Source organism: Artibeus jamaicensis, unplaced genomic scaffold (assembly GCF_021234435.1).
Source record: "Artibeus jamaicensis isolate MK-2021 breed Jamaican fruit bat unplaced genomic scaffold, CSHL_Jam_final contig_465, whole genome shotgun sequence".
Classification (NCBI taxonomy): Eukaryota; Metazoa; Chordata; class Mammalia; order Chiroptera; family Phyllostomidae; genus Artibeus; species Artibeus jamaicensis.
The window spans coordinates 21,149,898-21,173,670 of record NW_026521843.1 but is presented as its reverse complement, the minus strand read 5'-3'; the positions used below and the strand labels follow the sequence as shown (position 1 = coordinate 21,173,670).

The window sequence follows — 23,773 nt, the reverse complement described above, 5'->3', positions numbered from 1 at the left end:
GCTGCCATTCGTGTGTCAGACAAAGTCACACAAAGCACGTCGGCCAGGTTCTGCGTCCACATGACACTGTGAAGAAAACACCCAGAGTGGCCCAAACCCAGTAAATGTCTATCTTTCTCCTTGTTGAAAGCCAACCATTGCTTTCAATAAAACCCCACGATTAAAGTCTGTGGATGAGATGGTAAAAACGACCCCAAGAAAAGGTACCCTGATGTGGCGTCAACTCATTTGAAGCAACTGCTTTTACTGAAAACAAAACGAAACAAAACAAAGACTCTGATCGATTTTCACCACTTTCGTTGTCAAGCCAGGATTCAACACAAAACACTTCCCTTTGTTTACGAAGACCCAAACACCAGTGAGGGAACATGCTTTCTATGTGGTAGACCACCTGGAACTAACAGGGACTGGGACTCCCCCTGCTGCCCCCGTCCAGATCACCTTTCATAAGAAAGCAGCTCAGGGCCCTGCCGGCGGGACCTGCGCGCCTCCGTCTCAGACTGCGGAGTCCTCGGGGCGGATTCCTGCCCGGGAGCCCGGGTGCCAGTGCTCCAGCGGAAGCAGGCAGACGCCCCTGAAGTGTGCCCTGGACCGGCTCCTTGACAAAGATCAAGTTGTCACTGGGCCGCTTCCGTTTGGGGGAGAGAGATGCAAGGAAGCTGGGTGGCAACTGTTTTTCTCTGTTCTTTCTACAAAACAAGGAATCCTTCAAACCTCCTGTGAAATCGTCTTGCTACACAAGAGCCATACTGCACTGATTTGTGTCGATATATTTATTTATTTATTTCATTGTAGGATACACCCTTGAGATCTTTTTAAAAAAGGAAAAAAGCTATTAAAATGACAACAGAGATGGCACTTAGAATGCCAGGGTAACTTGTGTTTGAATTAGAACACGTGTGTGTCTGTTTTAAGCTTGTTGGCTCCTCCATAGAGAAAGGATGGTTACTACTGTTACGACTGTCATGTAACTCGTTTTTTGAATCGGTATTTTTTAGAATGGAAAGCAGCACACACATGGGACTTCGGATTTATGTTCTTGTCACTTCTGTGAAACCATCTTTTCCAAACTGTAATCTCCAGGAACTGGGTCAAAAAGTCCTGCCCTTAGGAGCAGAGTCCCTATCAAAAGACCAGGATATATAGTCAGGACCGGAAGATATATATTCTTCAGTCCTTGTCACATGAACTAGGATCAGTGTGAAATCTTAAACTTTCTTAACTAAAACAAACAAACAAACACTGGCTCACCTCCTTCTGCCAGAGCTCTGACCTTCCTCCTGAGTATGGTCCACACAGCTTGACAAAGGTGAGACCCTTTCCCCTCCACCTCATCTGGGCAATTTGGGGACCATTTGTTCCTCTCGTGGTAGATGAGCAATAACTCTGACAGCAGCCCTCGCCTCCCATACCTTACAGCAAGAGAAAATCTGCCTGGGGGAAAATCACGAACAAAAACTTCCTCCCAAGCACCTTCCAGCCACCCGTGTTGATATAATGCAGAAAAAATGTCTTGTTTTTTACTCGTGAACTTGAAAGCATTCTTTACTGAGCTGCTACTACTTGCATGACCCAATGCTCGGCACCGAGTGGGCGAGAATATATGCAAATTAAAAAGCGTCTTTCTACTCATCTCCCACCTTAAAAGCAAACACAAGTTAGAAAGCAGAAGTTAGAAAGACTTGCTCTACCCATCAAGGAAGGGCAGATTCTGGTTAATATAGCCATCAAATACGCTGGAGTTTGAAATGCTCCAATAACAATGCTTACTAGAAATAAACCACCCAATTAAGCTGTTTTGCCCTTTCAAAGTTACCTTGGGGGCCAGCAAACAGTCATCCAACTTCTGGCTCACTGGGTATGTTAGGTCTGATGAACAAATCACAGGCACATGGTTACTGATACTGAATACGGAACATCCTTCTACCCTGCCCCCTAGCCAAGGGGTAAGTGCCCTTCTGCTGCAAAGCTTCCTGCAGCCAAACATGACAAGAGATGAGGAAATCATTTCCCACCTTTTGAATAACACTTATTCCCCCAATAGGTCCCAATGAGGACCTATTATGTATAAACCACAGTATTCAATGTTGAGGAGCAAAGATACAACAACCTCTAACATTTACCACGTGTTTACTATGTACAAGGCACTGTTCAAGTGCTTTATACGAATGACTCAACTTAGTTATTCCTTAGAACCACCCTAACGAGGCAGATACTATCGTTATTCCCATTTTACAGATGGAAACTGCACAGCTTGGCCGAGAGACCACATCAGGCAAGCTGTTGGGTAGGACTACGAACAGACTTCAGAGCCAGAACTCTCACTAGTCACAATACTGCGTTACCACAATCTACACTCCTCCCGAGGAAGTCATACCCTCTGGGAAGTTTTTCCGAGACTGCATCCCTAATTCTCCCTGACAAATGGAAGCAACGTGTGCTAGCCATACAGGCAGGGCAGAAAGTCCCAACATGTTCTAGCCACACAGGTAGGTACGAAGCCCCAAGATTACGGTGGCTGAAGGTCCAGGGAGGAAGCAAGGGGGCCGGGGAGCAGGGCCAGCAGTGGGAGCAACCAGTGCCACAGGTGAAGGCAAGCCAGTGCCCCTAGATTCGAGAGCTGGGGGGGGGGGGCTCCCTGGGAAGTGTCCTCAAGCTGCTAAGTGTAGATGGCACCTGTGTGCAGGGTTGGGGTGGACCAGGGTGGTGGCTGGATATGGGCCCTCCTGGACCCACTTGGGTGGAGGCAGGGAAAGGGGTTCAGCCCGTGTCCAGGGGAAATCGGTGAGTGACCAACCCACAGACAAGACTGGACTCAGGACCGGGGCCTCGAGGGAGCGGCTACCCGTGCTCTCTTGGTGCCCTGGAGGTGCCAATGCACAGACAAAGCCATAGACCCCCACGAGTCCCAGCTCCCGCCCTAAAAAGCTATGCGTTTCTAGTGTTTACATAAGCATCTTTCCCCAAGCCATTCATTGTTCTCTCTCTTTTTTTTAAATCAATTCTCCTGGCAGGCCAGAAAGTTATTTGACTACAAATTCAGAGAGAAAGGGGCCAGAGTGGCCGTGGTCAGTGCACTGGGGAGACCTCGGAGACACCCACCAAATGAGATCCAGACGCTGAGCGGCGCCCCTTGGAAGCACCAACTCCCAGGGGTAAGAGCGTGAAGCTGCTATAAACAAATCCATCCATAAACAAATCCATCCAGCATTTTTTACCCCTGGCGAGAACCTCTGAGCGTGCGACCTCCCTGAAACTATATTTATGCCTTCTCCCACAGTCTCACATCTCAACAGCCAGAAATAAACCCGGGGCTCTCAAACCCGAACCTTTCCTCCCCCGCTCTCATCCAAGTTGGCCAAGCTCCAGGCTCTGTAAGCAAGGAAATGCAGCCCAGCCCAGCGACACTCTATCAGCCCTCACCTACGTGGGGTCGGGAACGCAGCCCCAAACCCAGAGGCTTTACCCTGGGAAGACGCACATCAACTGAATTCAGTATCCAGTGATTGAAACATTGTTAAGAAGCTTTTGAAGAGAAAACACAAGCCATTCTGACTGATAATATAGACCAACCGGTTAATGATGAACTGTTTAGTGTTGGAAACAATGTCTTGATTCCCACCTTCAAACAAAGTTTTATAAATAGTTACAAGAGCAATAAGCCAAACGCTGGGCCAAAGCTTAGGAGAGTCCCCAGGCCCCCTCCGGCTCCACAAACATTTCCCCCAAAGCATGGTCGGCAGAGACACAATTGCAGCATATATTATGTTGTTGTTGGTGGTGGTGGGTGCAATGATTTGCTTGGTGTGATTAAATACATATATCTATTAAACGTTGTGCTTTTTTACAAAAAGTTACACATTTGTTTAATTATGTCAATGTCCCATGGCGTAACTAAAATTCCATAAACATCCATCGTTGAACTATTAAATTTGAGGTGATTTCACCTTCGAATTTTCCAGTTCAAAGCCTGCTTTATCTTATGTCACTGCGTTGGTCGGGAAAGTGTCTGTGACAGTGCAGTTGTGCACACACAATCGCTCCGCTACACACCTGCTGCTGAAGGAGTCTCGGCGGGCCCTGCCTCCAACAAGCCGCCGGGTAAAGGGCCCATGTTTCCTCGATGGAACGTTGTAACTGGTAGGTGTCGTTCATGATTTATGAGCTTTCAAAGGTGTGTAATTCAGAAACAGTAATTTAGTATTGAAGAGGTCATCAAAATTGTCTTCTTTTTGATAAACCAAAGAGGGCTTCGAGTTTATATAAACTATATCTGAAGCCTGGTGATTTCATTTTGCTTACAGTTTGCAGAATTGGTGTTGAGTGTGAATTTTTATTTTTAAATAAAGAGTACAGAAATGAATCTGAAATATTACAACAGATGCTATATAAACCTTCTGAATATGAAGGCAGTATCTGAGTTGTATAAACCACTTATTAATATATCAGCCAATAAAAACACAAGGAAAAAATGTCTTTTTTCCTCATAGAATTTCAACAAACTTAACCCCGAAAATGATCCAGGTTTTTCCAGATTTTATGTATGTATGGCTGGGTAACTTCAAGGCCTCTGGTTTCATTTATAAAACGGTAGAAGTGGAAAACTATTTTAAATCCTCAGATAAAATCCTTGGTAGTAAGAGCATATGCCACATGCACGGCAAAGCATAAAGGTTGAGAATTAATCTTGAAGTTAATAGCCAGTCCCTAGTTAGGATACAGTTAATTATATCCATTTTTCATACAAAATAAACATTTGCACTCCAATAATGAACTATAAAAAAAAAAAGCAACAGAATTAAAATGTGCCTACCCCAGAGGGCTGGCTATTTGCCCAAAGCCCACTGCTCGTGACTTAACAGAGGAAAAGGTCAAAAAAAAAAAAAGATTTGATGTCCTTAAGAGTCAAAACAGTCTTGGTGGCAGCAAAGATACCAGACAAAACAATGATGGGCCACCGTCCTCATGGCCCAGCCCTAGGCACAAGGGCTGGACGCACGGAGGGGAAGTGGTCAGATCCTCAGTGAAGGGAGGGAGACCACTGTAGTCCTCGGCTTGCAGCGCTAGGCACTCACCAAAACAAAGCAAGCTGCACAGAATTTTCTCCTGAATTCACCTGGAATTACCTACCCTCCCCCTTCTTGCCTTTTATATAGTCCTGAAAGGAAAGGGGGAAAGAAAATAAAGTTGTGATGTGCAGTCACTAAACCTGCATTAATCAGTTTAAGTTGTAATAATGAAGACTACGTAGTAACATAGAAAGATGCATTGGGTATCACTTTTAAGGGCAAAAAAGCAAGACACAAGATGTGTGGTGAAGCATGTGGTGAGAAGAAGACTAGACAGAGTGTACTTAATACGAAAACACAAAACGAGTTGTGACTGGAACAAGAGCATCCGATCACTGTTTTTCTTCTCTGTTTCCCAAACTGTCTAGTAAAGTTCTATTGTCTTTATAATAGTTTTAAAAAAAAACTTTTTTAATTTTAGGTAGAGGACCTAAACATTTCCCATGACATACATAGCTACTTATGGGAAATAAGATCTTCAAGAAATAAAACCTCAGAGAGGGAACTGAGGTAATAAGACCTTTCAGAGGGACCATTAAAGGGCTCTGGGTGGGTCTCTTTTGACAAGGCATGGCCTGTTCCCACCTGCGACAGAGCTCCAAGAATCTGAGTCTGAAAAGTTCTACAGAATTTCTGTACTTTGGATGGGCCACCTTTCTCGAGGCAAGGCGTGAGCAGAACACCCGCACGCAACTTATAAACTTGATGTAATTACACCAGACACAGGAGCAAGACACTTGGGAGAGAATCTACCTGTACTTCTTTATACAAGTAAGTTAATGATGGCCAGGGACAGAAATTTTTATTTTTGTTGGCATTCACAGGACCTAACAGCTTCAATGAGAAGAAAATGCCATCTGTCATCATGGAGGAATGGACAGAAAGAGACTATCAGTCAGGAACGTGGACCCTGCGGGTATTTTTTACGTGCGCATATTGCGTATATGGATGTGTACATCTGCACACATCACGTGATTTGCAAAGTGTGCACAGCTGTCCACTGTAATGATGCAGTTTTCCACGGTAATGAAAGACAGAAAGAAAAGGTCTGTGTTCCCATTCGCTCTAAATCACACACAGACTCAGGGACGCCTTCCCGCTGCCTTCTGCCAGTCCACCGGCTCCCCTGCAAAGCTTTCCCCAGGTCGAGGGCGACTTCATTTCCACCCCTCCCAGAGCCCCATCTGCTTGCTTTCTCCGGCACAAAGCTGACCTTCCCTCTCCAGGCACCGCCTCTGGCTCCAGATGTAGGCATGACAGGACAGTCAAAGGCCGCTTCCAGAAACCGATTTCCCCCAAATAGCTCTCAGGGGTTCTTCTGGGGACTCGGGACATGCAGCAATCTCTCCAGCTTAAAATGATTCCTGGTGGTTGCACTTCACACCCACTCCTCGGGTTCTTGCCTGCCAGGAAGTCAACTTTTCGGTTACCAACACTGTTTACCTTCGCCTTCAACCGGAGGGCCGCTCCCTCTTTCGAGTGTGTTTCCCAGTCCTCTGCCTCTATTCGTTTATTTTATTGAAGACTGAGTAGCTGTGCTTTAAGTCCAGCTGCAAGAAGTGCTCTGGGTCCTTCAACTACTTTCTTAAATTAACTGAGAACCACAGCTTCTAAGATATACACAGTTCTGAGTTGGGCAGTGCCCACCATCAAGTGCAACAAGCTCCCAGGTCTGGCCTTTAAATTTTCAATACTAATGAAAGCACATAAAAGTTTTAAAGTGTTACAGGACAATCAACAGTGGGCCCTCAAAAAACTACCTTGCGTTTAGAATCCTCACTTTTCATGACATTATAAAGAGAACTCTTTGCCCTCCTCCCCCTTCCCGACACTTTCATTAACAGCAGCTGTAATTGATAAAAGGTTCCAAAGCAGGTGACTACAGCGATACCAACCAAGACAATAACATTATGAATGACTATCATCGAGTGCGAGATGAGCATCTTAAAGGTGGAGAAGATGAAGCTGCTTTCAGCAGAGACATCAAAACTAAAGTCGCCCGAAGAAAACAGGGTCCTGTGAGCACACTCATTTGAGATAAAAGGGTACAGGTGCCCGAGCTCATCCCTGTGTCTATGACCCTGTCCATTTTATCATGGCCGAACCTCTCTCCTCCTTCTTCTTTTGAAAGATTGTGTTTGTTTAGGGAGAGGGCAACTGAGGGAGAAAGAGAGTGGGAGAAACACTGACCCCGGACTGGCAATTGAACCAGCAGCCTTTCGCTTTGCGGGATGACACCCAACCAAGCCACATGAGTCATTGGGCTCAGTGCCAAATGTACCACCCAAAGGTTGTAATTTGCTGTTGTATCCCCCAGTGTCTAATGTCTTACTGTCTTAATTTGTAAACCACCTTAAGACCTTTAGAAAGGAAGCGAAGAACGAAGTGTTCATGACAGGCGCTAAAGGAGAAACCACCCCTCAGTGCTGAACGGCAAGTTGGGACTCCATCCGTGAGTCATCAAGAATTCCTCAGTCCCTGAAGTCATAGGGTTTGGAGTAAATCCAAATGGGATTTTGCTTTTTAAATTCCTTATATTGCATTCCCGTGCACTTCCTGCTCAAACCATTGTGAGGCACTTCTATTATTCACAGTCACAGGCTTCCACCCTTCTGTTGGGGGGGGTTCAGAGTTTCCTTCCCCGGAGAAATTCCAGAGGACATTTGGAGATCACCTGGAGCAGTGAATAGGCTGCTGCGTGCACTGGCCTGGCTCTAAAACTTCAATGCATGTTCGTTAAATGACCCTCCTTCCTCCTGATCAGTCAACAGGGGTGTTTAAGACCCAATCCTGGATTTCCTGAAAATATAAAAGTCTCTTTTACTATCATCAATTAGTCAATGGCCACCTGAAGGGCGTCTGGAAAGTAATTAATTGTTTATCAGTTGTTTACAAGCAGCTTATCACCCCTGTATCTCAACCGGTCAGGGCACTAGATCCCTGGTGGTAAGAAGGTTACAAGCCGCCACCCACAGAGGCAAATTCTTACAAGCTGATGAAGGGCTGGTGAATGAAAGACGACACCTTTTGGACACAAACTGGCAAGAAAAGGCTTCACAAGTAAAAATAAAATACCTTTAACTGGTTGCCAAAATAAATACAGCTGAAACTAACCCATCATGGTAAAACTGGAAAAATAAATTCTAAGGAGAATTTCGCGGAGGGGAGAGGAAGGGGACGGGATCCGGTGAACGGGTGTCCAGCTTCCTTCGGCAACAATGTGACTCCTCACTGGGATCCTCTCACCGGGTGCTTGTCATGTTTCCGTCTCCACAGTGGAAACCAAATGGTTCCGATGGAAAAGTTTCTGTATAATATCTTGGATGACCTTGGGTCTAGATTTAGTCAACAAATGCTCATTGAGATCTTCCTGTGTGCCAAGCACTAGAATAACAAGCAATCCTGGCACTGAAGTGGATCACAGGGAGGCTGGAATTCAGAAACTCCAAATCTGCACAGTGTGGACAGTGGTACAAGAAGGGAAGGAGAAAGTGCTATTTGTGGGCACAGGGGGTGGCGGGGTGGGGGCAGGAGGGCATTTTTTCCTGGGCAGGGCAGGAAGGCTTCACAAAGAAGCCAGCATAAAGCGGTAAGGGCTGAAGGATGAGAGCACATTTAGAAGGATGTTAAGATAACTTCGGGCTTTTGAAAGCCAACACCACACCTATTTTCCAATTGCGGGCTCCGCCCCCACGCTTTGGCTGCAACAGACATTAGACAGTGGGTGTCCAATGTGCCTCCTGATGTTCGGAGTTCTCAAAGGGTCTCTGTTGTAGACAAACCTCGGGAGAACAGTCAGATACTGAGTTCGGGACTCTCATTCCCCCTCACCTGTGGGGGGGGGTTTGTAAGAGCACACAATTGACTGAGGCTCTAAGGTGAAATGCTTATGAAACTATGATCATTTTTTTTAAGAAAGTAAAGTTGGAATCGTTATGCATATGAAATATACCCCTTCTAAAGAAAATTCCACTCTTCCTCTTTACTGGAAAGTCACCCCCTGTTTTCTCTCTGTGTGTAACTCCAGCATCTTCCACTTTTCCAGTCTCTCCAGAAACAGGATTGCCCAAGTATTTCTAACTCAAGGGCATACGCTGACATATTCACACACAATTTAAAAAATATAATCCGTGGGCTCTTTTCAGTGCCAAATGTAGCTGTAATTATATATTTCTTTTGGACATGTTTAATGTTATTAAAGCATGTAAATACTTTATCTCCCTCAAGTTTTCCAGAACTGTGTTGGCAGAGAATCTTTTTCCTTCCAGAGTACTGAATACAATTTCCTGAATAAACAGCCAATACACATGGTTGCTGCGGGCTCACCTTTTCCCAACAGGGTCTTTGAGAATAATTTAATCACCTTTCAAAAACAACAACAACAAAAAACACCGCACCTCCGGCTTCTTTAATTTTGCTCATTTCCTACAGAGGTATTCCATTTTTCAGCCCAAATTTCTGCTTTTCCTTTTTGTTATCCCCTCTGAAATTCCTCTGCAAAGCCAAAAACTATGTTTGGTGATCATCTACTATAAAAATCAGCCACACTGCCTTTGGGATAATCGAACTTTTGTCCCAATCACCAAAAAGTGAAGTTAGTAATGTTACTGAACCCCACTTGCTTACATACAGATCTCCCAGTTAACGAGGCTGTTTAAACGCCAAAGCACTTTAAGTCATTTTCAGTTTGATGATGTACAGAGTAAAGAATATACTTAATTTGTTTTTCAGCACATCCGTCGTAACACGGTGCAAAGTGTCCTTCGTACTGAGCCCTCTGCAGCAACAAGACACATGCGTGTAGGCACACATGAACTCCAGGTCCAAAGGCACACATTATCTACGTCTTGAAAGAAGGAATTATCACAGCTTTCTCTCTCTCATCCGCGTAGCTATCCCAGGGGCCCACCCGCTGATGCTACAGACATATTTTACCATCTTGGGCACACCTGTGTAGGCCAGCAAGTCTCCCACACCTTGTAGAGAGCCTTGTTTTTATGAAGTCTTAGCACTTTCTGATCCAGAGTATCATATCCCACCGTGTCAAAGGAATTTTATATACCGCCAAACACTCTCCTCCCAGCACTTCTACAGAACCCTTCTGCTCGCCAGTTAGCGCAGACACCATTTTTGCAAGGGGTCCTCACCGAGGAGTTGACCCTTGATGCCGACTCTTAACCATCTGGGTTAGGGACAGCTGGAAAACCACGTGCAGCCGTGCTGGGAAGAAGGCAGAGGCACAAGAAAAGACGGCTGGAAAAGCGAGCCTTTCCAATGGCTTCCAGGGCACCTGGGCCCCAGCCTGCCCTGGGTTGTGGCAGGGAGTCCCCAGGAAAGGAGGGCCAAACCACAGCCAAAGACGTTCTAGCACTGACTCTGAAGGCAGCTAACACACGCTGCACCCACTGGCTGCTTCCCAGAGAGAAGTGTTTGGCCCCAGGCAGGCAGACTCTCATTGCTGCCCCCACAGCTGAAGTTCTTAAGCTAATATGTACCAACCAAACAGGAAGAGAACCAAATAAAGACCTACTGATACACCGAAAAAAAGTAAAGTAAATCTATTTAGGCAAAAGCTCCGGTTAGTAAACGAACACCCATCCCTTCAATGGTTATCTCAGTCGCCACTCCTATTAGCTGTCCAGGAATCTACCCTGGAAGAGAGAGGATACGATCTGGAACGGGATATAACTTTTGATATTATCTTGAAAAAAGAAAAGAAGGGAAGAGAGTGGCCACAGTCCTCCCACTAGAAGTGTTTTCTATTAAACAACATGAAATGTCCACCCTGTTAGTAAACTTACAGCAGTTTTCCAGATTGGAGCAAAAACCATGAAAAAAGAAATCTTAAAAGAGCAAAAAAGTAAAACATTACAGGAAACCAAGAAATTCACATTTCTAGGGACTGACAGGTTAGGTAATTGAACTGCAAGTAAGAATCGTGGAGAAGATCTACATAATAATTAGCTGCTCAGTTTTCTCACGTCACACACTCCCAAATGGAGTATTTAGCATTCAGCAGACTTGTTAGTGAACAAATGCCCAACTGGAATTAACTAGCACCTCATTCTGGAAGGCTGCTCTTGGCAAAAAACGTAATATCCTCCAGGTAGAGAAATTTGACTGCTGGTGTGCACCCCGGGCTGTACTGAGTGTCACATTCTTTAGAATAACCTGTATTACATCAAATTCCAGGGCCACAGGTCCGCAGCACCTCACTTCGCTCCATGTCCTGCCACTGGGCAACGGGCACAGGGTGAACTTTCTAGACCCCAAGAGACCACTTTCTAAGCTTCACTGTTGGCCTGAACTTGAAACACAGCGAAGATTTGCCGTCTCGCAGGCGCTCCAAAGAGCCTCGGCGGCTTGGTGCCGCAGGGAGGGTGTGAGGCGGCGAGGGCAGGGGAGCCGGCCAGGCTGGCCGCAGGTCCTTCTGTAGAGACCCATCGTTTCCTTCTCCCAATAACGAGGGGCCCAGGGGTCCCCTTCAGCCAAGGCCTCTGCTTCCACGCACTGTCCCTGTTATGTTGCTTTAAATTCGGTCTGCTCCTGCAGGAGACTCCCTGGCAAGTGAAAACAGCAGCAAAGGTAAAAGAATGCTGAGAATTTGGCTGCTGCCTGCAGTATTAGGAGGAACAGCAATTACTCAACCCTCCCAATGTCAGAGGCAGAAAGGAGCACGTGAATTTCAGCAAGTTTTGGCCTGTCTCTGCTCAAGCTTCTCTCTCCCTTTCCTTATCTGTCACCCACCTACCTCGGAGCCGCAATAATTAATGGAGTAAATGAGAAAATGGAGAGAAGAGCAAAAGCAGCAGGCCAGCACTGACGTAAAAGAGAGGCATAAATTCTACCTTGAATCCAGGTTAGGCCAGTTAAGAAAGCTTAAAGATTGCCAGCACTTAAAAGATGTCACTGACTTCCCGATAGATAACGATGTTTTGCTTTCCCTACCCCCTCTGCTAAAGGTAACTATAGGAGAACTCTTGACCTGTTCCGAGCTCTTCTGTCTACGGCATTTGGCAAAGAACCCAGAAGAGACTCACCACCCTCTCCTTCCCTAGCTCTGCAAACACAAGGTAATATTTGACTCTTGCCTAGCACTCTGCTGTAATAATAAAGAAACATAGATCTTATGACCAGAAGGGCCTTACGCTATCTGCTTCAGTTCCCTTGCCTTCTCGTAGGTAACTATTTAATGCCCTTTTGACGAATTAAGGCAAAGTCGAGTCAAAGGAAGTTGAGGAGGTTTCATTCCAGTTCCTAAGGGATGAGGGGGGACCTGGAAGCCATGGCTATTGTTTCTCCTTTATCAAGCCATCCTCATGTTAGAAGAATTTTTGTGATATTCACCTTTCTGAGCAGCCTAAAATCCTTCCTGCAACAAGCTTAGACAGAAACCCATTTATTCTTTTGATTAAGATAGAGAATTTATTTGACCCTTCACGTTGTCATAGATAGTGGTAATAAATGTTCCTCAAATTTGTCTGCAATATGACAACTCTGTGGTTCTGAAAAAGAAACAGCACACCTAGTCTTTAACCATTCAATAATCCTTGTACTTTGGCTTTCAGAGATAAAACTGTCTACAATCTACCCCCTTTCCTCACTCAGAATATAAATGTCATTTACAGGGTTTTTTTTTTTTTAAAGCAAAACTCCAACCTATGGAAAGTGCAAAACAGTAAGAAGGTTTTTAAGCTTTGCCTTTGACAAGATGCTGGAATGTTCCTCACGCCCTCTGTGAGGCCCACACCCCCTGTATGGATGGATGACTGCACTCGGCACAGGGTTGACATGGCCCTAGACACGTACTCTCAACACTGTAAGTTCGGGTCAGGTCAAACTTCCTCGAGGTGGCTTTGCCTCATTCTGGCAGGTCTTTTGGAGGCTTAAAAAAGAGGTATCACAAGTCTCCCATATTGAGATACCTTTTTGCTTTATCACAGCTGTGAACTGTTTTGCTCGTGGCTTTGGATAAGAAGCTAAATAAGTTACCTCTGGTAGACCAGGACTTTGCAGGCTCAGGTTTCATTCTGCCCTGCCAGAAATTCCTTTCTGTTTTGAATCTGAGATGTTTGTTTATGGTTTTTGTTTTGAAATGCTAAACAAGACAGGCACAGTCTCTAGTTACAGCCTACAGTGTATCCTTTTTTTTTTTTTTTTAACCTGCTGTAGCCAGAGTGGCTGGTTGCTAAAGACTTAGCTAAAATTTCCGGAGCAGATAGACTCTTCAAATAACCTTCTCAGGAACTTGAAATGTAAAAGGACAACACCTTAAAATATAATTAACACTTTTCTTTTTTAAGTGTTCCCAGCATACTTCAAACTAGGGTGTTATTTTCCAGTTTAATAAACATATACTTAAATGAAACTCTGAAATTTGCAGGTTTATCTCATCTTTCTTGTAGGTTTCATGTTACTCAATGCTAATCAATTAGTAGAGATACTCGTCAACTTCTGTTTTAACAGGATTTGGTTGTCAAGAAGAAAATAACAAAGTTGTCAACTGTAGACTCTCAGAATTATACCTTCGGCAAGTTCTTTCTCCTCGTTCTGTAACAGCTACTACAAAGCATCTACCTTGTGAGTTACTCCGACCCTATTTACCCCCTATTTCCCGGATAAAAATGCAATACTTACTTCCAGGCATGAGGACAGAGTTATAGTTCTGTCTTCCTAAAGTCCCGAGACTACATTAGGGAATGAGGAGACAAGAACATCAGATATTTTCATTGTCGGTGTTCTTTTCTAGCCTCCCATTGCTGTGCAAAGACTTTCCAGGGAAACCACCATGCAAATCCATAGTTTAGCGGCAGTATTAGTCCACACAAGAGACGTATGGAGCATGGGGGAAGGGGGTGGAAAGGGCGGGGGGAGGAAGCAGCGGGGGGGGGGCGGGATGGAGAGCCCGGGATGGAGGCAGGGAGAAGGAGCACACGGGATGGAGGACAGGAGCACACGGGATGGAGGACAGGAGCACACGGCCTGTGGGCCAGCCCCCAAGGCCTGCTCACTCCCAGGCCTGCCCTCATCTCTGGGCCAACAACCGGGCCTGTGCTGTTTCCTTCTGTGACCCCAGCCACCCCGACCTGGCCTGGGAGATCCCCCTGGGGTCTCCAGTATCTCCAGTGAGGTCCAGAAACTCACAGCAAACTTTCAACAAAAGGAAACTTCATTCCCTTTCATAAAACCATATGCCATCAACATTAAGATATGTCACGTTTTTAAAAAATACTAATTTGCAATAGCTTTTTGGAAGTAAAGGAGTCAAACCACAAAATCAAGCAAATGCCCACATTGCGCTGAAGCACCAGCACGGCTGGGAAACACGGTCATCTCGGGCCAGACCACCGAGTGTTCCAGAAACCCGGGCTCACGGTCCCTTGTTCTAAGTACTTCACAGGCCCATTTTCTCTGACAAGCACCTGAGTCCTCTGTGGAGGAAGCGTGTGTGTCTGCAAAGTAGATACTTTTCTTATTTATTGTTAATCTTTATTTTTTCATTACGTTTGGTTCCCTTATGCCCCCCTTCCCCAGCAATCACCAGTTATCCATGTCCATGAGCCCTTTTTCCACTTTGCTCAATCCCTCCACCCCCTAACCCCCCCACCAGCTGTCACCCTGCTCTCCATCTACGAGCCTGTCCCCACTGTCCTTGTGGGTTCAGTTTGTTCACTGGATTCCACATAGAAGTGAGATCATGTGGTATTTGTTTGACTGTCTTATTTCACTTAATGTTCTCCAGGTCCATAAGTTAAATTAAACAAACAAACAAACAAAAAAAAACCCCAAACATATAAAGAAAAAGCTAACACAGAAGAGAATGAGAAAGGATAGAAAACAGAATGAAAATTAAAATATTAATCTTTGCGAAATCTATTTGGTAGCAAGAATACTGGCCATTGTACACACATATATAATACATGTAACACATACGTATTCATTCTCTCCCGTCCTCACCACAATACTTACTGCACAGAAAGCCATTAAAATTCCGTTTTCACGAATGAGGAGCCTGAAGCCCCAACAACTAAACAAGCTGGATGTTCACAGTTGGAGCAGCAACAGGGCTGAGATCTGGACAGAGGTTTATCTTGCTCCCCATGGCCTAGTTCCTATTTTCTAAAATATCACCCTCAGAAGAGGGCAGGAAAGGAAACATCCTGGGGCTTGCTTGGCGCTATACCCCCCACCAATTCTCCCTCATGGTTAAGAGTCAGAGTTAGGACCCCCTTAGCTCTGCTGAGAGGCCCAACACTTACCTCTGGGCTCAGTTGTAGTGGCCTTGGCCTGTAATTAACTGTCTCAGCTGACTACCCGCCCCACGGCCTCCGTGAAAACAGGGCTCCTACCTCACTCCTTTTGGTTGAGAAATAAGTATCATAATAGTAACAGGTGTTACTACCTGCCACGTGCTTTACAGGTACCAGCCAGCTTCTTGCCTGAGAAAAGTGTGGCCCCTGGATCAGCAGCATTGACCTCACCTGGGAGCTTGGTAAAAATGCAGAAGCTCAGACTTGCCTCGGACCTACTCGGATCAGAACCTGCCTGTTTCCTGAGACCCCCAGGTGGTAACCAGCACTATCACTATCAACAGACAAGGGAACTCAGGCTCAGAGAAGTGGTATTGCCACCATGTTGCGCCCAAAACCAGACCCCATAGTAGCTGCTCAGTAAACTCGCATGAGTGGAAGGATGGCGGGGGGACAGGGAGGGTTAGAAAGTAAACCGAGCAATGGACTGGCCAGATGTCTGACCTCTGGTTTCGCCTGGTTTGTACCAACTGCGGTGACAGGTGGGAGTGGGGCCCTAGGCAAGACAAGCTGTTTCCGCAGCTCAGGCCAGGTCGGCGACTGTGGTCCCCGTCACTGTGAACACTCCAAGAGCTAGGAGCCACGGTCTCCAGAATGCCATGTGAAGGAACACACGCACCACCGGTCAGAGCAAGTTTTGGTGCCCCCTCTTTCTCAAAATAATAGCCCACAGATAAATGGTTCTACATTTACAGTGTCTACAAGTTAACGGGAAAAATTTCAGATCCTTCTTTACTTTCACCCAAAATATACCAACTTGGTAGAAACTATTTAGACCAAGTCTAACAAATGGGCTTTAGGAGGAAAAGGAACAGGTAACTTCAGAGGCTTTTAAAGAAGCCTTTTAACTCGATGCACTTACAGTGTTGGGAGGAGGGATGCGAACTCAGTAATAATTCGCTCCCTTCCTAAGAATCCAAACTCCTGAACTACTGATGATCAGTTACGCAGGTCGATGAGGATGAAGCAGAACAAGCTAATGAGCCTGTATCAGCTGTTTCACTTGTATGATCAGTAGCTTTGCTGTTATTGTCTACTCCAGTCATTCTGCTAAGTGCCTCATAGGATTCATCATTCACTGAGCCTTACGAACGTCCCATTATTATTAACCCACTCCACAGATGAGAAAACTGAGATGCACGGAAAAGCAGGGTGTGGATGTGAGCCCCGTGTTTCACACTGGCAATTAATCAGGGAAGGGGAGTGAAACCTGTTCACTTCATAACAGGTGAAAAAGGGATCTTTTTGGATGTTTTTCTAACGGGGGCCCCAAATGAACACTTGCTAGTGTTCACCTTGAGGGCTTCCTTAACTTTAAAAGTATATTCAACCCTTCCTCTGTCCATAAGGCAGAGGAGGCCCTGTCTCAGCACAGAGGTTTTCCGTGATTTGACCGGGATAATTGGCTGGCACCAGCAGCAGTGTGGGTGAAGTTGGCAGATGCCAATACAGGGACACCTCCCAGTTCACTGCCCACGCTCACCTGCCTGGTGGGACAAGCCAGAACAAAGGGAAAATCACTCTCAAAAGGCAGCCTGCCACTTTGAACCACAGCTAGTAAAGTGTTAAGAACGCAGCCTCGTTCTCAGATGTTGGGAAACACTCTGTTTTGTATTGCACAGGCTCTAAGGAGAATGGGTAGGGTCCCCTCCCCCACCCCAAAGAGCCCGTGCTCACACTTGCACATGCAGTGCAAATTTGAATTCTCCTTTTCAGCTCTGCCGCCAGAGGCTGAGAAGATCATCTCAGATCCTGTGATTCCTAGAACAAATTTTAACTACATACTTCACTCGCCAACTCATCATATACAGACTGGCAGAGGCCCTTCTACTTGGCTTGAACTTACATGATCATGTGGACTTTTAAGTCTTCGCTGCCTTATTCCTTATCTTGATTACAAGTGTCAAGGGTGCGGAGCTCACCCTGGAGGTCCCCAGGCCCTGCCCCGACTGCTCCCCAGCCCTTAGCAGCAGAGCAGGCCTTGCACGGAGCAGACCAACGAATGAGTGACTGATTTTTATGCAAAGACAAGTCCGATCTCTGAAAATTCCGCTTTGGAGAATTCAGTCTGAGAAGAAAGGCGTTTAGTTTGTTATTCGTGCACGCTTGGCTGGTCCGCTGTTTCTTCCTCAAATAATTAATTGAGCTTTACTAGGGCGTCTCCAAAATCCTGATACCGCACGGGCCGTGTGGAACTCAGAGTTTACGGGAACCTGCCTCACCAAACACGTTTGCCTTCCACTCACTTCGCCACCTCCTATCTGATGGTATTCACAGGCGAGGGAGCTACGCCATCTCCCGTGTCAGTGCTATAGCCTGAAAGATGTTAAACACACCCACCTTTTTCAGGAATTTCACAATTAATGCCTGGAATGTGTTTTGGATTATTCTTCAAAGGATGACATAGTTGCCCTAAGATGAATTCAGTGTTTTTCCCTGCTCCCATGTGTCATTCTTCAGGCCTCCATCGCCTTTTCAGGGTCGTCTGTTTTAGCCATTTTCCCCAACTTCGTAATGCCTGCCTCCTGCGTCTCCAGGTTATCCTCGTGTTCGTCCAGATCATTACATGTTAATCAAGCCCCACAAAACATGGACACCTGCACCAAATCATTAAGTCCCTCCTACAGGTGGACATAATACCCATCGTTAAGCACGGTTCTGAATAATTTTCTTCACATATTAACCTATCTGTTCACAACTGCACTGCCAAAACATTGCTTGTAGACTGCCCTGGTCACTGTTAAACATATGTTAATGGCTGCAAATGTCTCCAGATTTGCTATTTTTGCCTTTCTGGTCTTAAGCAATTCCTTTGCCAAGTGTTTTATGTGACTGGACTCCTCAATACCAGTGAGGATTCTGTGAGTGTGACAGTCAAAGTGAAGGTCAGGAAGGGCTGTCATTTGTATATGTGCAGTGAATAGTCTCTCCGAGTTTTGTCAATATTTACTTTCAGGAGGAACTAATTATTTCCTTGTTTATTTGCATTGGTTTCTCTTCCCATACCCTATTAATATATTTTTATAGGCCCTCTGCTTGCTGCTCTCTCTGGCATGGAGAGCTCACTCGACCTAAAGACTCTTGAGGTAAGAAAATGAAACCTGTTACTCAGTAACTGTCTTGCAGTGATTAGAAGACAAGCCATAATCTTCCAATGGCAACAGTATCAGAAAAACCACATTTTGTTCTGTGCTAGTACCCAGAACATTTCCGTGATTCTACTCACTGCCCTGTGTGTGTGTGTGGGGGGGGGGGGGGGGGGGCAAGTGGGGAGAAGCAAAGTTTAAAACACCCGGGGAAATAAAAGGGGGACTTGTGTCTTGAAAGGGGGCAGTTCTCAGAGGGCAGTGGTGCGAACACAGATGCTCCATAAAGATGCAGCCACCGAGGAAATAATCACTGGGAAGAACGTTGGTGCTTATCTGCAACAGGGATCCCCTGGATCTAATACGACCAAGTTCTCAGGGCTGAGACACTCAGTAGTGTGTCCACCAGCTTCCAAGTCACTCTGTCCTCACACAGTCGAACTCCAGCCATCACCTGCCCTTCATTACTCAGAGAAAAGACTGACCACACTGCCCTGCACCTGGCCCCACCCATTACCGAAGGGCGAGCACCAGTCCACTTCAGGAGGAATAAAAAGTGGTCCTCACCCCCTTATCTCAAAATATAACCCACGCCGTCTAATTAAAACATTCTTCCTGGAAAATCCCGCTTCAGTCATTTTCCAGCGCTCTGTCTTTGATCTCCCAAAGAGACCTCCTGTCCGGCTTCCGTCTCCAGAGTTCAGAACCCAAACTTGTTTCTCTGGCTCCCAGGCGATTTACCTGGAGGCCAGCAGCCGAGCACGGACTACGTGGGATATTGCCAAAGGCACTGGAAGACTCACCAGGTGGCCTGAAATGGGGCAGGGACCTGTGGCCTCCCCAGGGCCAGCACACACTTTTTAGACTGCAACTCATGTTTTAAAATGCATTAGCCAAAATCTAAAAAAAAAAAAAAAAAAAAGATCAGATTGTACTTAACGACGATCTGAGTGGTGCCTAAAAGAAATTCCAGGGTACGTGTCACGGGATGCACAGGACCCAGCTCATCCCATTATGTAACCTTTCGGAAAGTATTTTTTTCTACAGTATTCTTCCCGTGGAGAGGACTGTCCAGCCACTTCCCCAATGCACACTGACCAACAGCCTACTACGAGGGGACATGCCTTAACAACCTGGGGCAGCGAGTGAACCCCGAGTTGGAAGGGGTCCATTTCTGCCCTAACTGATCGAACTCACTTTGTAAACTAGATTTAAAAACATGATTTCCCTCCATCCACCCCCTCTCCAAACCCCCGGCTGGGAAGCAACACAACTAAAAATCAATGCAAGTTGGCAAATGGAGCGATGTAATTTGTATTTAAATTATGTCATCGAAAGCAGGTAGGTTAGTCATGATATTATTTCCATACCATGCACTAGGTTTTCTCAGTGGAGTCAATTAAAGCTTTTCAAAAGAGTTTTCATTAACAGATACAACCAGTAGGGGTCATTTTAGTGTAAAAATTGCAGCAAAAGAGACGTCCACAGGAATAAAGTGTATCCATTCCTATTCATGGTTGTTGTGATGGTCACGTTTCAGTGCATGACTCTCAGGATAAAAATGGAAACTGAGGGAAACACTGGCCATTGAGAAATTTCTTCCAAAGTAACAGGAAAACAAGAGAAAGCCAGCACCTCCTACATAATTACTGACATGTAAAGAATCCTCCAAGTCTTAAAAAGAAGAAAAAAGGTTACTCGCTTAAGCTATGTTTTTCATACATCTTGTAGTAATGTGGAAATATGGAAATTTAAGGCACACTTTTGAAAACATTTACACCCAACCACTGTATCACGCCAGGTAACAATGTCCTTCTAACTGGTTTCATGGGTTCAGAATGCAACTTTACTGCTGCTTTTAGAATTAAAAAATAAAAATAAAATAAAAACGCCCTGGGCATTTGATTCTGGCAGCGGAAGACAGGCCTGCTAAATGAGAAGTGTTGCTAGAGAACATGAATTCAGATATGACCAGGGCAACAAATATTTCTTAGCGTTTTCAAGGCTAATACCAAGTGCATGGGGTGTTAACCAGAAGAAAGGAAGCTGCGAGGACTCGCATCACTTCGGAGGAATGAGAGGCTCGCCCACACACTGCCAAAATCACGGTCGACTGTGACTCGACTGTGACACGGGTCTATCGTTTGTTGCCAAAACACTTGATTCTGGGACTGCCTCCTGGGCTCCACATTTCCTTTACCAAGTATATCACGAGGTAACAAAACCAGGGTTACAATCTTTAGAACCTGCTCCAGCACAGCAGTTTCTGCTACATTTAACCCTGTTTCATGTTGCTTGTTCTTTGTAGATTTATGGGAGGCTGGCTTAAGTCACTTGTAACAAGTGGCAGGGTCCAAAGATACATCTTTTAGTCTAAGTCCTACATGGTGTCAGAAGTTACTCTCCCGGCCCTTTCTCCTGATGTGATGCATCCAAAGGTTATAAAATGGGACTTAACACCAGGTGAGAGGCATTTGTATTTCAAGCAAGTGAACTCGTCTAACCCAGTGTCCCACGGGTGCAGTGCGCGTCCCTTCTGAGGAGTGTTCCCTCTGTTCACTGCTGCCCACCAGGAAGCCCTCCGGGGTTTTCCTGTCCGAACTCACAAAGCCGCAGGTATAAATACATATGCATAGGTTCTGTATTTAAAGAAAACTGCAGAATTCAAGCCTTTTAACAGACCCATCAAATTCCTAAGGTTGCTACCACTTTCCACTATCCCAGCACAATAAACCATACGTACTGAAGGATGCTCCAGAATAAACCCTTCTTTTACTAGGCGCTGGCTGTGAGCAGTAAGGGAGGGACAAGGTGCCGAGGGCGCCTGTCCGTCGTCCTCGCCGCTCCCCGGAACAGCATCATCCCCACGTCAGCCCCAGCCGCGAGCCCACGTCCAACCGGTGCCCACGAGTCCTGCCCCTGCGCCAGATAAAAAGAACCCACGGCCTCTGTCTAGACCCCAAGTCAGACCAGGCACTCCGGGGCCGAGTTGAAGGCCAACACCCTTTCGCAGAGGTTCTTCCAGAGAGGGGAGGCCCCACCAACCCCGTCTCTCCCCTCGCAGCCGTCTCCACACCGCGGTGCGCAGGGAAGAGCCCAGCAGAACCTCCCTCGCTGTCAGACCAGCCAGGGGAAGGAGGCGGCAACGCGACTGGAAGCACGCGGATATCCGATCCCCCAAAGCCGCCACTAGTAGAAGCAACTTTTCACTCCCAGGTGTACACCCCCCCCTTCATTCAGGAGAGAAAGCCTTTGACCATGTTCAATAGGCAAATAAATGAGTAACCACCGTATGTAACTTCCCCTGGGCTGACATATGCTGGAGCCTCAACTGATTTATAAGCGGAGGAGGAAGGGGGTGAAGAAAGAAAGCAAGGAAAAAATAATAAAAGAGTCGCAGGGAGTGAGCTGGAGACACGTCTGCTCCGCCAACAGAGGGTTTCGCGGCCGGTGTGCGGCACTCGGCTCCACACTGCGCCCGCGTGGGGAGGGCGGCAGGGGTCGGGTTCCCCCCGGGCTCGCGGTGGCACCGCAGAGGCCCCGCCGGTGGCGCCCCCACCTCGGGGCGTAGGGCCGGGCCACCCTACCCAGCCCAAGGCCGAAGGGCCACACGCGTGCGAGTTTGTATGCGGCCGGGGGCGATCCCAACTTGCCAGCCTCCACCCACGAAATCCAACCCCGCCCGTCGCGGGCCAGGCGTGGGGGGAGGCAGTGAGCGGGAAAGCTGGGACGCTGGGGGCTCCCTCCCGGGGTCTGGGGCCCCCCTTCCCCTGCAGAGCCCGCTCTTCCCGGGAAAGTCTCGGCCAAACTTTGTTCAGCGCTAGAGGACGGCTCGGGCCAGGTAGGAGGGGGTCCGCGGCGGGAGGCCGTACCTTCGCAAACGCCCACTTCGTACTCGGTGATGGAGTCGCCATTGAGGGGAGGGCGGATGACACAGCGCAGCCCCCGGTCGCAGGCTCCGTGGAGCCCGTAGGCGCCGCCGCAGCTCTCGTTCCTCTGGCGGGCGCACATGTAGCAGCAGCCGCAGACGCCCTGCACGATGCTCCCGGGGCAGTTCCTGGGCTCTTCGCACTTGGACTCGTCGCAGGGCAGGCAGACCAGCGCCCGGGTGCCCGAGCCAGCCAGCAGCAGCAGCAGCAGCGGCGGCAGCACCCCTAGCAGCCCGACCAGGAGGTGCCCGCAGCCGGCCAGCCCCCTGCCCCCCGTCACCAAGTACATCCTCTTGCGCCGCCGCCGCCTCCTCCTCGCAGCCGGGCCGGGAGCCGGGCGGGCGCCCTCCCCTGAGTGGGGCACACGCGCCGCCGCAGCACCCGCAGCCCGCGGTCCTCGCCGCCCCCCTCGGGGCCCCCGGGGCGCGCCTCCCCTAGCGGGGCGAGGCCCCCGCCCCCCGTGCGGGCCGCGCCGACCCCGAGCCCACTAGCGTTGGCGCCAGCGGTAGCTTTCCCCTCCTCCTCCTCCTCCTCCCGGGAGGGAGGGGAAAAAAGAAAAAAAGTTTCCTCCCGGCAGCTCCGGTTCAACCCAAACTTCTGGCGGCGGCGGCGGCTGCGCTCCGCTCCAGCCTGGGTTCGCCGCGCCGCCTCCCTCCGCTCCTCAGCCGCGGCGGCGCAGCCTCCGGGCCGGTCCCCGCCTCCCGAGCCGCCGAGTGGGCGCGGTGGAGCAGAGAAGGTCCGCGCAGTGAGCGCCGCGCGCCCCGCTCGACTCCTGCGCTGCTCCGCCGGGCGCTTGTTTATGGCTGGAGCCTCCGCCGCCCGGGCTGCGCCCTCCCCCATCCTACCTCCTCCCCCAGCCCGCGCCCCCCCCGCGCCGCGCGCCGCTCATTGGCTGCCCCCCCGCCCCTCCCGGCCGGGCCGGCCCCCTCCCCCTCCTCCCGGCCCCCTCCCCGGCGGCCCGGCCCTTCCTCCCTCCCTCGCAAACCTCCTCCTCCTCCCCGTCCTCCGTCCTCCGCCCGGAGCCCGGAGCCGGCCCAGCGGCCGAGCCCTTGCGCGCCTCTTCCCGCGGGCGCGCGGCGGCTCAGGCTTTGGGGCGCCCCGGGCGAGCAGCGAGGGTCGCGGCGTCCGGAGCGCCCGCCCGCACCCTGCCCACCGCGGCCTGCCTGGGAGCCCTGAGGGCGAGACCTGTGGAGCCAGTTCTGAGTTGGGGCAGCGACGGGGTCCCCAGAAGCTCGGGGCCGAGGGTGCTGCTGCAGGCTGGACTGGGGCACCCTCCGGACCGAACCCCGGGAAAGGGAAGCAGACGGGTGGAACATTCGCTAACTGCATGAGAATCCATCTTCCACTCGAGCTGGGAATAGACTTTGTAAAAGATATTA

General features: G+C 48.2%; 1 protein-coding gene across 1 annotated transcript in view; it reads right to left on the bottom strand.

Moving 5' to 3' along the window:
• CRIM1 (cysteine rich transmembrane BMP regulator 1) overlaps positions 1-22,788 on the bottom strand; it is a 178,856-nt gene extending 156,068 nt beyond the window's left edge. Inside the window, exon 1 of the mRNA XM_037165394.2 lies at positions 22,338-22,788. Coding sequence (XP_037021289.2) covers positions 22,338-22,683 — 346 coding nt within the window. The 5' untranslated portion in view covers positions 22,684-22,788. The remainder of the gene's footprint in view (positions 1-22,337) is intronic.
• Between the last annotated feature and the right edge of the window lie 985 nt (positions 22,789-23,773).